The following is a 14343-nucleotide window of genomic DNA, read 5'->3' on the forward strand; positions in this document are numbered from 1 at the left end:
GTTTCCCTAACTTCCTACAATATCCTGGGCTACATCTGTTCAGGTTCAGGAGTTTTACCAACTTTTTATGTTTTCTAAGACCTCCAGTCTTCCCTTTCTGTAATGTGAACTGTTTTCAAAGCATCAGTATTTATTTTCCTGAGTTATCTAGCCTCCATTTCTTTCTCAATGGTAATAACTGGCACAAATATTCATTTAATATCTCTCCAATTCCTGACATTGAACATAAAGATGACCTTGTCAATCTTTAAGGGGTCCTACTCTCTCTCTCCCTCCCTCTCTCTCTCTCTCTCTCTCTCTCTGGTTGTTCTCTTGCTCTTAATGTATTTGTCGAATTTTATTGAATTATCTTTAACCTTATCTGCCAAGGCTATCTCATGTCCCCTCTTTGCCTTCCTGATTTCCTTCTTAAGAATATCCCTACACTCTTTATATTCTTCAAATGATTCAGTTGATCCCAATTGTTCTATACCTAATATATAATTCATTTTTATTCTTGATTAGAACCTCAATATCTTTGTTCATCTATTGTTCTATAATTTGACCAGCCTTCCCTTTCACTCTAACAGGAACTTAATATCTCTGAACTGTAGTTCCCATACCACTTGTCAGTCATCCCTTTACCTGTGAACAGTCTACGCCAATCAACTGTTAAAAGTTCTTGTTTCATACCCTTAAAATTTGCCTTACTCCAGTTAAGAACTTTAATTATATCCCATTGGCAGGACAGACTCAACAGAGATGGAAACACTGTGGTAAACAGTGGAAGGGAGTTGCAAGAGAATTATCAATATTGACTCCAGACTTGATGAAACTTGATGGCAACGAGTCAAACGGGAACAAAGGAAATCTCCTGCTGATTACCGTGCACCATAGTCCCCACTTATCCACTCCCAGCTGCTGAATCAGCACCTCTGCGTGTTGAACGTCACTTGGAGGAAGTGCTGAGGATGGCAAGGGTGCAGAGTGTACTGTGGGAGATTTCAGTGTCTGTCTCCAAGAGTGGTTTGGCAGCACTACTGCTGACCAAGCTAGATGAATCCTGGAGGGAATAGTTCTAGACTGGGTCAGTTGCAGGTGGTGAAGTAACCAATAAGAGGGAGCAGATATTTGATCTCATCATTACCAATCAACTGCCACAGATGCACCAGTTCATGACAGTAACGTAGGAATGGCCACAGCACTGTCTTTGGAGACAAGGTCTGTTCTTTGGTTGATTAGTTAGAGCAGGTTGATTGATAATATGTACTTTTATATAAAGAGGCACTGGTAAGGTTTCCTGTGATGTACTGGTAGTGTCTTGACCTCTGAGCAAGAGGGCGAGAGTTGAAGTTCCACCTGCCTCAGAGGTGTGTCATAACATGTCCACGCACTTTGATGAACAAGTACCAACTATTTCCTGCTAGCTTGGTTATTAGAGTATAAGACTCTTACTTCCAGGGTAATTGGGTTGAACCTCAAGCTGGATAAATTTTAGGAGTCTTACAGTGCAATGATCGAAGGATCAGAGGTCTAGGTTCAAGATCTACCTTGCCTAGAATTGTGTTATACAAGTTGATTAAAAATATTTTTTTTTCATGCAGAAACACTTGTTAATACCAGTCAGGTGGAGTCAGGAGAAATCTGCTTGTAATGCTCCACTCTGTGAATAAAGACAGGGTTGAATTTGCCCTTTGCAACTAGCTATCTGGAGTACAATATTTGTTACTTGCTTTCTTATCCAGAGCAAATAGTTTCATTGTTCTGTTAAATCCATCTCTAATTTTGAACACAGATTAAATCTCCTCTTAAATTTCTCAGCTCTAAAATGATCAATCCCAGCCTCTCTACATCCCTGAACTTTCTTGAGAGGAACCAGCTAATCAGACCCAAGGACTCAGAATTATAATGACAGCATGCACTTTTATATGCATGACATAGTCTTAAAGCTATATGGAACAATGGAGGGTCCAACTTCTTTCTATCATATCGCCAACAAGGAATTTCTCCCATACTTACTGTCTGCTGTTGGCATGTATTGAAAGGTTTTGCAATTTGAAACTTGACTTGCTTTGCCCGCATCATGACTCCACCTTCCTTTGCCATCAAGTTCTTTAGCAGGGCCTGAAGCTGGAGCTTCTGCCTCTGGCACTACCCATGGTGTTACGGATGATAACATTTGTAAATGATTTTGGAGGTGATATTGGAAGCAGAATGAATAGTTAGATTATTTGGCAAATGCAGAAGCTTGGCCAAGAGGATGATAAGAACTGCAAAGGCTTTTTCAGGTAGGTTGTTTATGATGTTTACGGTTTGTAAAGTAATGTATGTTGATGCTAAAAATAGTTGGCATATTGCTAACTAGAGCAGGTGAAGAGAAAGTGACAAGTATAATAGATGGTCAGGTACAGTGAGTATCGCACCATATGACAGCAGTTACAGACGCATATAGAGAAAGAGAGACAACTTGCAATGCTTGCTCACAGATCCCTAAATACGGCAGAATAGGTAGATAAGGTGGTAAAGGGAGCGCGTAAGATATTTTCCTTCATTGGACAAAGCATTAAATTCAAAAACAGGGATTTAATGCTGGAACTTTATAAAATACTGGTAAGGCCATGGCTGCAGTTTTGTGTACAGTTCTAATCATCACATTACAGATGGACACAATTGCTCAAGAGAGAGTACAGAAAAGATTTATAAGAATGTTGTCAGGGCTTGAAAATTGTAGGTATGAATAGCCTAGGGTTCATTTTGTTAGAACAGAGGTGGCTAAGTGATGTCTTAATTCAGATGTAAAAAAAAATGAGGAGTTTGGATAGAGTGGACAGAGAAAAACCTATTTCCCCTAACAGTGAAGTCATTGCAGTTTTAAAATGATTGGGTGTAGGGTTAGAGGGGATGTGAGGAAAAATGTTTTCACCCAGAGGGTGGTTGATGTATGGAATTTTCTGCCTAGTTTTGAGGTTGAGGCAAAATCCTCACCTGATCTATAAAAGGTACCTGCATGTGCATCTGAAGTACTGTATCCTGCTAGGGGACGTGCTGGAAAGTGGGATTAGAAAGGGTAAGAAGTTTATTCAGCTGACGTGCCACCATGGTCAAACAGCCTCTTCCTGTGCATTAAGATTTATATTGTTCTATAGATCTTGGTAAATCGGATTATGTACTGTGAGAGAATAAATGATACTGTTATTCTGGAAAATGCTGGTCAAGTCACACAAATATGATAGTTCAGGTAAAAAATATGAAAATAAATTTCCAATTCAATATTGACTTTTTTATCAGAATGCTATTAATCTTTGGAATTCTTTTCCACAGAGAGATTTGGAGATTGGAGACTTGGTCATTGCATCGATTCAATGCTGAGTCAGAAAGATTTTTGATTATTAAGAGGGTTGAGGGTTATGAGGGACAGGCAGGAAATTGGGATCAGTTCGTGATCAGATCAGCCATGATTGTATTGCAAGGGGATACTCAAAGGCTTACTGAGCTGAATAGCCCAATTTGAATGATTTCATGAATGGTTTTGAGAGAGCTTCAGTGAGATTCCTGAGGTGAGGCATCTTAATTGGCGTAGCTAATTAACACAACTGTAATTTATTTTGAAAATACATCACCTTTAGTGTTAGCACTGTCTTCTCTGAGTCAGGGGTGGTGGATTTCAGCCCCACTCCACAGGCTTAAGCAAATAATTTTGGAAGACACTCCAGTGCAGTACAAAGAGAGTACCGCAGTGTCACCTTTTGAATGAAGTGTTATATTGCGGCCCCCATGTGTGTGCAAAAGTTCCCATGATGGAACTCTGAAAGGAGTGAGAGAATTCTAGTGATCTATAAACATTTATCTTGTGTTAATATCATTACTATTTGTTGGATCTTGCTATGCGCATATTCAATGCCTCACTACATTTGCAATACTGTCTGCACTTGGGAAGGGCTTCTGTAGACGTGAAGTGTTTAGAAATATTCTGGCACTGTGTTAATAAGTTGTTTTTTTCTCTCTATCATCTTTTTTGTGTGGAAGTATTGAGCAACATATTAGTTGAGAAAGCTGTAACAGTGATTGTTTATGTGCTTTCTGCAGGGTAAGCTGGCTGTTAATGGCGAAGAATCTGTGAGGCAACTGGAGCAAATGACATTTCAGCTTAATGATCAAATCAGAAGAATCCAAACCGAGCAAGAGACAATCCTTTGTTCGGTGGGAAAAGAAATTGATGCTGCGTGTGATTTCCTCTCCAGAGATCCTGGTGACAAGTTCAAAGTAATCAATGTAAACTCTTATTGACTTTGTACAACTAACTTCAGTAAATTTCCTCCCCTCCACCACCATCTGCGATGTTGATCGCGCTCATCTATATTTCATTTTTTTAACGTGGGCCACAGGCAGATGACCTATACTTAAGCCCTTGTTGAGAGTAATAGTTGATGAGGACAAGTGGAAATAATTGAGAGTAGCACAGTGTGACTTGCTTTGAGATTTCCTCCAGTCCTTACTGAAAGCTTCCTTTGGATTTGTGACAAACCATACTTAAGATGCTACGTGAATTCATCCTTTCCCTATTTTTGAAAGCTGCTCTGAGATCTCTTCTAATTTTGGCCTCCTGCTCATCCCGATTTTCATCAGTGCAACCCACTGGAGGCTGTTCCTTAATTTGTCCTGACTTCTGGCATTCCCTTTCTAAACCTCTCTATTCTTCAAAGTTGTAATGGCACAGAAAGAAGCCAATCAGCCCAACGAGTCCATGCCAGGTCTCAGTGTAGCAATCTAATCAGCCACATCCCCTACTTTACCTCTGTGAACTTGAAAGTTCCTTTTCATTAAATGACTGTCAAATTCCCTTGTGAAATCATTGTCTCTGTTTCCATCACCCTCATATAGGCAGTTTGGGGTTGTTATGAGTTGTTGAATAAAAGTGAATTTGCCAAAGATCCACCAGACCATAGGGCTGTTCTCTCATTAGAGACAGAGAGGGAGATGACTGATTGTGGTTAAACCTGAGGGTCATTACACCTCAGGTGAGGGAAAGGCTTGAGAAGGAGAGTCCGTTAAGGTAACCTCAGTCGGTTACTATTGGCATAACTCCTGATCACAAGCCAGCCATCCAGCGAACTGAGCAACTAGAATAACTAGAAATGTTCTTGCACATTATATTGAATGAAGGTATCACATTTTCCACTATCCAACCTTTGGTGCCATTATTTTAAGGCACTCCTTGAAAAGTACCCGTATGACTTGCCTCTCTCAATACTGTTGCATTAAGTTTCATTTGCTGTTGCTCCAGTACAGTTCCTTGGGACTTTTGGCTACTTTAAATATCCTGTTCAAATGCAATTTGTTGAGGAGAACTGGACTTACATTGACACAACAACTTTCATGTTCTCTCTTTGTAGACAATGGTTGTTTTGCAATACAGACTAGGCACTTGTTTTGTAAGCAAGCCAGTTTGCATGTAGCAACATTTCACAATCATGTGAGATCCATTGGTATATTTTGGTGAGGTTGGTTAATAAATGTTGGCTAGCATACCTAAAGTATTCTTTCTGCCTTATATATTGATAGTCCATTGAGAGGGCAGTTGAGTCCTTGGCAATATACCCCAAATGAAAGGAAGCACTTTGAACAGCGCACCACTTCCTCAACAGTGCATTAAAGTGCATTGTATGTGCTCAATTCCCTGTAATGATGCTTGAATTCTCAATCTGATTGAAGAAGTGAGAGCTTTGCTGGGCCTGTCTGACATTAGCCTACAGTACTGTACATAAATCATTGACGATCAATAGAATTATTTCATATGGAGGCACTTTCTTAGAATATCTTTCCTTCACCATATTTATAGCAGAAGGTTTCATTTCAGAGAAAGTGTTTGAAGAACAAGGGGGTAGATTCATACGTGCAATAAACTCCAGTTTACCCTACATCTCATTTCTGTCAGTCTCAGCAGTTTAGTGATTTAATTTAAGTCTTTTTGACTTAAGTGCAAATCATAAAAATGTTTGCTGCATTCGTTCCTTTAACAATACATTGTCCTTATACATGTATTTTACTTCGAATGTTTTTCAATCCCAGTACTGCACAATAAATCTGTTAACAGCTATTGAAATATTGTGACTGACAATTGAAGTAATAGATTTTTATTTGGCTGCTTTTATTCTGTATGATTACATTTTCGCCACTTGAATTCTGGGCATTAGATTCTATAGACAGTTAAATTGTATTCCATTGATACTTCCACTGTCGTTTTTCCTTGTTGATCAGTTATGGCTCAGTGGGTGATTCCTCTGTCCCTGAGTTATGAGATTGTGGGTTCAAGTGAGCACAAAAATCAAGACTGACACTGCAATGCAAAACTGAAAGTATGCCGCACTGTTGGGCATACTGTCTTTTGGATGAGATGTTAAACCATTCTATCTGCCCTCTGAAGAAGACATAAGAGGTCCCAGAATACCCTGCCTCTGAAGAGCAGAGAACTTTCCTTTAGGGCCCTAGCAATATCTGTATCTCAACCAGCATCCCAAAAACAGTTATTATCTGGTTATTATTGAATTGCAGTTTTCAGGACTTGTCGTGTGCAAATTGGTTCCCGTGTTTCTTACATTATGACAGTGACTACCCTTTAAAAGAGGGGAGCAGTTAGCTGTGTTGGTGGGATAGCTGGTTTGCAACATATAGTGGTACAACAGTGTAAGTTCAATTCCCACACAGGTTGAGGTTACCATGAAGAACTCTTCTCCTTAGCCTCTCCCCTTTCCTGAGGCGTGATAACCCTCAGGTTAAACTACCACCAGTTGTCTTTCTATAATGAGAGAACAGTCCTGTGGTCTGGTAGGACAATGTTGACTTTACCTTTGCACTTTGAAAAGTGCTTCATTGTGCTGTGGGATAACTGGTGGTTACGAAAAGTGCTATATAAAGCATGTGTTTTTTTGATGTCCTGCAAAAGTTTCTGTACCTTGATGCTCCATCACCTCTTTCCAGAAGAGGGTGCTAAGTTATCCCTTATTACTGTCTTACCTTGCTGAAATATAGTAATTGTCAGTGATCCTAACTCCAGCTACAGAACTAATATAAAATCATGCCTATAATTAACTTACTGTTTGAAACACTGTTACAGTAGCTGTAGATAACTGCAGTTGCTGAAACTTTGATGTCATTCTACTACCACTGAGGAATGGACAATTTCAGGTTATGTAGTTCTGTGGAAGCATTTCTTAACTACTTACAACTTCATTAGTTTCCTAAACAGATTTCTGAGTAATTTTCTGGTTAAAGCCCACTGAAGTGTCCAATTTCCACACTGATGAACACAGATCCAGTTCTACCTAAGTGCATTCACTTTATTCATGTAACACATTTGGATTTCCAAAAGGGATTCAATTAGCTACTGCACATAAGGCTACTTAATAACATAAGAGCCCATGTGTCGGGGTACTATATTATCATGAATGGTAGATTAGCTAGCTAACACAAGACAGAAGGTTGGGATAAAGGGGGCATTTTCAGGATGGCAATCTGTAACCCAAGGACTGGAGTCACAGATCCCTGGGATACCAGGATCGGTGCTGGGGTCACAATTATTTAGAATTATATGAATGACTAGGATGAGGGAAGTGAATGTATGTAGTCAAGTTTGTGGATGACATAAAAATAAGTGGGAAAGTAAGTATGGAGGATGATGCAAAGAGTTACAGATGGATATAGACAGGCTGAATGAGTGGGTGAAGACTTGGCAAATGGAATAGAATGAGGGAAAATGTGCTATTGTACAGTTTGGCAGGAGGAATAGAAAACCAAAATTGATCACAGTATTCCAGGAATATAAAAAACAGAAAATGCTCGAGAAACTCTGGAAGCATCTGTGGATAGACAGCAGAGTCTTCATCAAAACTGAAAAGATCCAGAAAATGTTGGTTTTGGTGCTGTTGACAAACGGTTTGGAGGAGGGGGTGGACCAGACGGTGAGGATGCCCAGAGCAAAAGACAAAGGGAGTGTTAATGGTGGTAAAGGAGGTCTAAGATGTAATGCAAGTGCAAGGGATAGATTTGAAATTAGTTAGTTGCAAAGCCAACAAGATACAAGAAAGACACAGTGGGTTGGGGAGGGTGGGATTGAATGGATGGTAGAGATCATTCGCCAAAGTTGTTGACCTTAGTGTTGAGGTCTGGAGTGTTGTTCATTTTCCACTTGGTCACTTCACAGCCTCAAGGGAAAATGGCTGCTGTTCTCCATGTTGATACGTGCACTCACATACTCACACGCACTCACACACTCACACTCTGGCTCACATACTCACTCTTTCACTATCCTCTCTCACCCACACATTCACTCACACACACACTCTTTCTCTCACAAACACTCTCTCTCACACACACACGCGCACACACAGCCTCTCTGCCTCTAACTTATTAAGCCCCCAAAGATTTCGAGATGGCCTGCGCTTTCTCTCTTGCTCACTCACTCTCTTACTCAGTCACTCTCACTCTCGTTCCCTCTGTGTGTGTGTCTCTCTCTCTTTCTCTCAGTCTCTCATTCACATGGGTGCACACCCACACACTCATTCACACATGTACACACATACACGTGTGCATGTTCACACACACTCTCAGTCTCACACATATTCTCACCCCCTCTCACACACATGCTCTCACACATGCACACACAGCCTTTCTGCCTCTACTTATTAAGCCCCCAAAGATTCCAATATGGTCAGCTTACATACACACTCTTTTACTCACACACACAAACACACGTACACGCACACACACGCTCTCATACACAGACACAGAGACTCTCTCTCACACACACTGTTTCATACTGTGTGTGTGTCTCTCTCTCTCTCACACGCGCGCACACACAAACATGCTCTCACACGTGCACCCGCGCACATTCTCTCAAACACGTGCACACTCACTCTCTCTCACACAAAGACTCTCTTTCTCATACACTGTCTCTGTCTCTCATGCGTGCGCACACACACACACACACACAGTCTCTCTGTCTCTCTCATACACACACTCTCCTACATCCCCCACCCACCCCGAATTCTGTGCCTTCTGTGCATCTTCTCGGTTTTGCTTTCAGACATACCCATTGTCTCCACTTACATTTATTATTTACTCCTATTTTACATCTCTATCTCTCCTTTACCATTATCAGTTCTCACTTTATCTTTTGCCCTAGGCACCCATACCTTTTGTTCCACTTGCTCCTTCTACAGCCCTGTCAACAACATTAAAAAAACATTTTCCAGACCCTTCTAGTTCTAAAGAAGTGTCATGATAAAATTGAAGTGTAAACACTGTTGCTCCCTCCACAGATATTCCCAGACCTGCTGTGTTTCTCTGGCATTTTATGTTTCTATCCCTGGAATATTGTGAACAAGTTTGGTCCCCTAATCTAAGGGCTCACACTGGAGACAGTCCCCAGAAGATTAACTGGGTGAATTCCATTTCTTAAGAGGAGAGGCTAATTGACTCATTGATGTTCAGAAAGGTACAATTCTCGCACAACAAAATCCCACAACAGTAAGATGAATAACCAAGAGCAGCTGACCACATTGGAATCTCTGGGGGCTTGATAAGTCGAGATGGAGAGACTGTTTCTATTTTGGGAGAATCTAGGACCAGAGAACATAACCTCAGAATAAAAGATCACCGATTTAAGACAAAGGTGTGTAGAAATTTCTTCTGAGAGTGGTGAATCTTTGAAATTCTTTATTGCAGAAGGCTGTCAAGACTTGGTTGTTAAGTGTATTCAAGGCTGAGATAGTAAGCAAATCAGTGGTTATGGGATAAAGCAGGTAGGTAGATTTGAGGATTATCAGATTATCTCATTGAAATACAGCGTGGATTTGATTGGGCTGAATGGCCTACTTCTATTATTAAGTGTTATAGTTTTATGGTCTAACTGGTGAAATGGGGGAAAATCAGATCACGGAATTTTAGACAATAATTCTGCATATGTAAATTAGCTCGCTGAGTTTGAAGGGTTGTTTTCAGACGTTTTGTCACCATACTAGATAACATCATTCGGGCAGCACGGTGGCTCAGTGGTTAGCACTGTTGCTTCACAGCGCCAGGGACCCAGGTTCAATTCTTGCCTCAGGCAACTGTCTGTGGAGTTTGCACGTTTTCCCCGTGTCTGCGTGGGTTTCCTCTGGGTGCTCTGGTTTCCTCCCACAGTCTAAAGATGTGCAGGTTAGGTGAATTGGCCATGCTAAATTGCCCGTAGTCTTAAGTGTAGGGGAATGGGTCTGGGTGGGTTGCTCTTCAAAGGGTCGGTGTGAGCTTGGTGGGCCAAAGGTCCTGTTTCCACACTGTAGGGAATCTAATCATCAGTTCTGCTTTAGGTTATAGTTCTGTTCAGGAATAGCTTTAGCAAGCTGCTCTTGGCCATCCTTCAGTTCGTTATTCATCTCATTGTTGTGTGATTTTGCTGTGCATGAAGTTGCTGCCATCCGTTACAAGAATGATCCTGAGAATGAAGGATTTGTCAATGAGGAGCAGATGAGGATTCTGGGTCAGTATTCAATCGCGTTTAGAAAGATGAATGGTGTTCCACTTGAAACGTGCAGAATACTGAGAGGCCTGGATAGAATGGACATGAAAAAGATGTTTCCAACAGTAGGAGAGACTAGGACACTCGAGAGCGCAGCCTTAGAGTGAAGCAAGGATATGTTAGACCTGAGGTGAGAAGAAAGCTCTTTAGCCAGAGGCTACTTAATATGTGGAGAGGGCTGTGGAGGCCAAGGCATTTAGTGAGGGAGAAGACAGGAGAATGAGTTTGAGAAATATATCAGCCTTGATCCAGTAGCCTAAATCTGCTCCTATGCCTTATGGTCTTTGTGCACCAAAGCATTTGCCTTTCAAATGCTACTTATTGAATGCAACGGTTTGAAAAGATGTGGTAATGCATGTGATTACTGTTCTTCTGATTTATGATACAAACAAACATCTCAACAAGAGAAGGGATTGCCCCTTGACATTCGACGGCATTATCACTAAATCCTCTATTATCAACATGGCTGGTTTACCAACTCCCCTCCTGTGTGCCCAAAGTCATTCCTCCACCTTCAACGTACAAGTCAGGAGTGTGATGGAATGCTCTCTTGCCTGAATGAGTGCAGTTCCAATAATACTCAAGAAGCTTGACAGTATGCAGTACAAAGCAACCTGCTTGATTGGCACTAAATCTACAAATATTCACTCCTGCCACCACCAAAACTCGCGAACAGCAGTGTGTACCATCCATAAGATGCACTGCAGAAATGCATCAAGGTTCCTGAGACAGCACCTTCCAAACCAACAACCTCAGCCATCTAGAAGGAGAAAGGCAGCAGATAAAAGGGACCATCACCACCTACAAGTTCTCTTCTAAGCCACTCACCACGTAGATTTAGTACCATATCACTATTCCTTCACTGTCACTGGGTTAAAATCCTGGAACACCTTCTCAAAATGACATTGTGGGTGTACCTACAGCAAATGGATTGTAGTTGTCCATTACCCACACAAGTGCAAAGTGTGATGTGGCAAAAATGCTGGCTTGTCCCTACCATGCCTAAAACCCTTTTACCTTGTGCTTATCAAGAATCTGTTCCTCCCTTAAAAACATTCAGACACTTTGTTCCTACTGCCTTTTGAGGAATAAAATTCAAAAGACTTGTGATCTTCTGCGGGAAAAACATTTTCATCTTTCTTTATTTTTAAAGAATGATCCCTTGCTCTTGATTTGACCACAACAGAATACATCTTTCCCGCATCCACGCTATTAAGACCATAAGATATAGGACTGGAAGTAAGACCATTTGACTCATTGAATCCACTCCGCCATTCAGTCATGGCTGATAGGCATTTCAACGCCACTTACCCGCAATCTCCCCATAGCCCTTAATTCCTTGTGAGATCAAGAATTTATCAATCCCTGCCTTGAAGACATTTGCTGTCCTGGCCTCCATTGCGCTCCATGGCAATGAATTCCACAGGCTCACCACTCTCTGGCTGAAGAAATGTCTCCTCATTTCCATTGTAAATTGACCCCCTCTAATTATAAGGCTGTGCCCACAGGTCCTAGTATCCCAGCCCTATGGAAACAAATTCCCACGTCCACCCTTTCTAAGCCATGCATTATCTTGTAAGTTTCTATTAGATCTCCCCTCGACCTTCTAAACACTAATGAATTCAATCCCAGGATCTTCAGCCGTTCATTGTATGTTAGGCCTATCATTCCAGGGATCATCCGTGTGAATCTCCACTGGACACACTCCAGTGCCAGTATGTCCTTCCTGAGATGTGGGGCCCAGAATTGGACACATGGGGTCTAACCAGAGCTTTATAAAGTCTCAGAAGCACGTCACTGCTTTTACATTCCAACCCTCTTGAGATAAATAAAGATCACAAGTCAGAATCTCTGCAGTTAACCTTTCTCCTTGTAACTCCTTGCCAGACACTTTTAGCTTGGACGTAACAATGAATGTTTTTTGCGTAGGTACATAGCTTATATGCAACAAACAGACTTAAATGTCTTTTTATAAGATTGAAATTATACTCTGCAGTACAGCTATAACTTGTGATGGACTGAGTAGCAAGTCATGTTTGGATTTGAATGAGAAAAGGTGAAAGTGATGAAAGGTGACTGGTGCCTAACTGGAGTTGCTGCGAGGTTGCCTCCTGATTGCACACTGTGTACAAGCTTCACAGAGATTGCAGCTCAGGGCTTCAGCAGCAAATCAATCAAGGTTCATGCTTCAGAATCATGAGCCTAATTAATTTCTTTTATAAACTGTGTGGAGCTGCCACCTGGAAAGTAGATTTTTTTTTGAGTGATCATTCTTTCCAAATTCAATCTCTTCTGTTAACAAACAAACTGCAATCTAATTTTCTTTGCAGGCAATAACACTTACACATGGATTAGAAAACGATCCCCATCGCTGGCTGGCTGAAGTGAAAGTACGTATTCAGGGCACCGATATGATTGACTACTTTGGGGTCTCTACGGTGCTGGTAAATTTACAGAAAATATCTTTGACATTCTGGCAACAAGACTTTCAGAGTCACAGAACACAGCACTGCATTTGCATTAATTGAAAATGTTGAAGACAATTTGAGGTTATGTGGTGAGGTGAGACTGTAAGGTCTAATAATGATCTTTAAAATTTTGAACCAAAACAGAAGTTGAGCCTTTTGAGGAAGGGTCAAGAGGACCTGAAACATTTTTTAAATTTAAAATTTTGAAGCTGTTTGTACAGTAAGCCGAGAGAAGGTAATTCCATGTTTGGAAACTATGCCCCTGTCAGATAGTCGCAAATAAATCCAATAAGGAATTTGGAAGGACCATGTTTTAGTACAGAATGGTAGAATGCACAACTCCTTTGGTCCATTGATAAGAATTCCAGTTGCTCCATTGTCTTCCCATAACTGAAGTCCCTATAACACTCTCGTCAACCTTCTCTGTACCCTCACCAAAGTCTTTACATTCTGAAGTGTGATGCCCATAATTGTACACAGTACTCCAGTCGAGTCCTAATCATTGGTTTGTAAAGATTTAACATGATGTCCCTGTTCTTATAACCAGTTCAACTATTTACAGAGCAGAGTGTTCCATAATGTTTTTCAAAATGCCTTAACAACTAATCTTCCTCCCTTCACAGATTTGTGAATTCCTTTCTGGTCTCGTAGCCTTTCCTAACATTGTACCATTAGTTTATATTTTCTTTCTACATTGTTCCTCTCAATATGTATTACTTCATATTTCTCCACATAAATTGCATCAGCTGTGTGTCTGCCCATTTCACCCGACCCTCTGTTCTCTTGATGAATGGTGCAATCCTGTTTAGTATTTGTGATGTTAAGTTTAGTATCATCCACAATCTTTAAAATCTTACTTCTTACAGCAAGTCCTGATCATTTATAACAAGAAAACCAATGGTCCTAAAACCGACCCCCAAAGGGAAGCAACTGCATAATTATCATGAAGAAGAAAGGAATGGAGGAATGAGGGGGTAGAGTTACAAGATGGAGAGTAAGATGAAACCTGTATAGAGAACTGGTGCTGGGCAAATGGGCCAACAGGCCTGTATCTATACTGTCAGCTCTATTTGATTTCAAGATAATTAGAAATATTCAGGCTAGTAAATGGCTTTTTTTTTCCATAACCTGATATACCTGTTATTAAAGTGTAGTACTTGGAATACTTTAGTTTTCCTTTAGTGCACTTCACAAAAGACTAAAGCAACTAATCTTAGAAAATGGCTCATATAAATAAATTGTCATGAACTCCATGGCCAAATCCTAAATTTATGCTTGCATGTGAAAGTTAATTTTAAATATCTCAACAGACAACCTCTGCAGTGGGGTGACACTCAT

The 14343-nt window shown here is 40.8% G+C and overlaps 1 protein-coding gene across 6 annotated transcripts in view; it reads left to right on the plus strand.

Annotated features, from left to right (window-relative positions):
• LOC140476087 (centrosomal protein of 128 kDa-like) overlaps positions 1-14343 on the plus strand; it is a 416326-nt gene that overhangs the window by 202883 nt on the left and 199100 nt on the right. For all 6 annotated transcript variants that reach the window (XM_072568114.1, XM_072568117.1, XM_072568115.1 and 3 more), the window contains 2 exons: positions 4066-4242; positions 12868-12927. In XM_072568114.1, the coding sequence (XP_072424215.1) occupies positions 4066-4242; positions 12868-12927 (237 nt within the window). The remainder of the gene's footprint in view (positions 1-4065; positions 4243-12867; positions 12928-14343) is intronic.

This window comes from Chiloscyllium punctatum, chromosome 4 (genome assembly GCF_047496795.1).
Source record: "Chiloscyllium punctatum isolate Juve2018m chromosome 4, sChiPun1.3, whole genome shotgun sequence".
Classification (NCBI taxonomy): domain Eukaryota; kingdom Metazoa; phylum Chordata; class Chondrichthyes; order Orectolobiformes; family Hemiscylliidae; genus Chiloscyllium; species Chiloscyllium punctatum.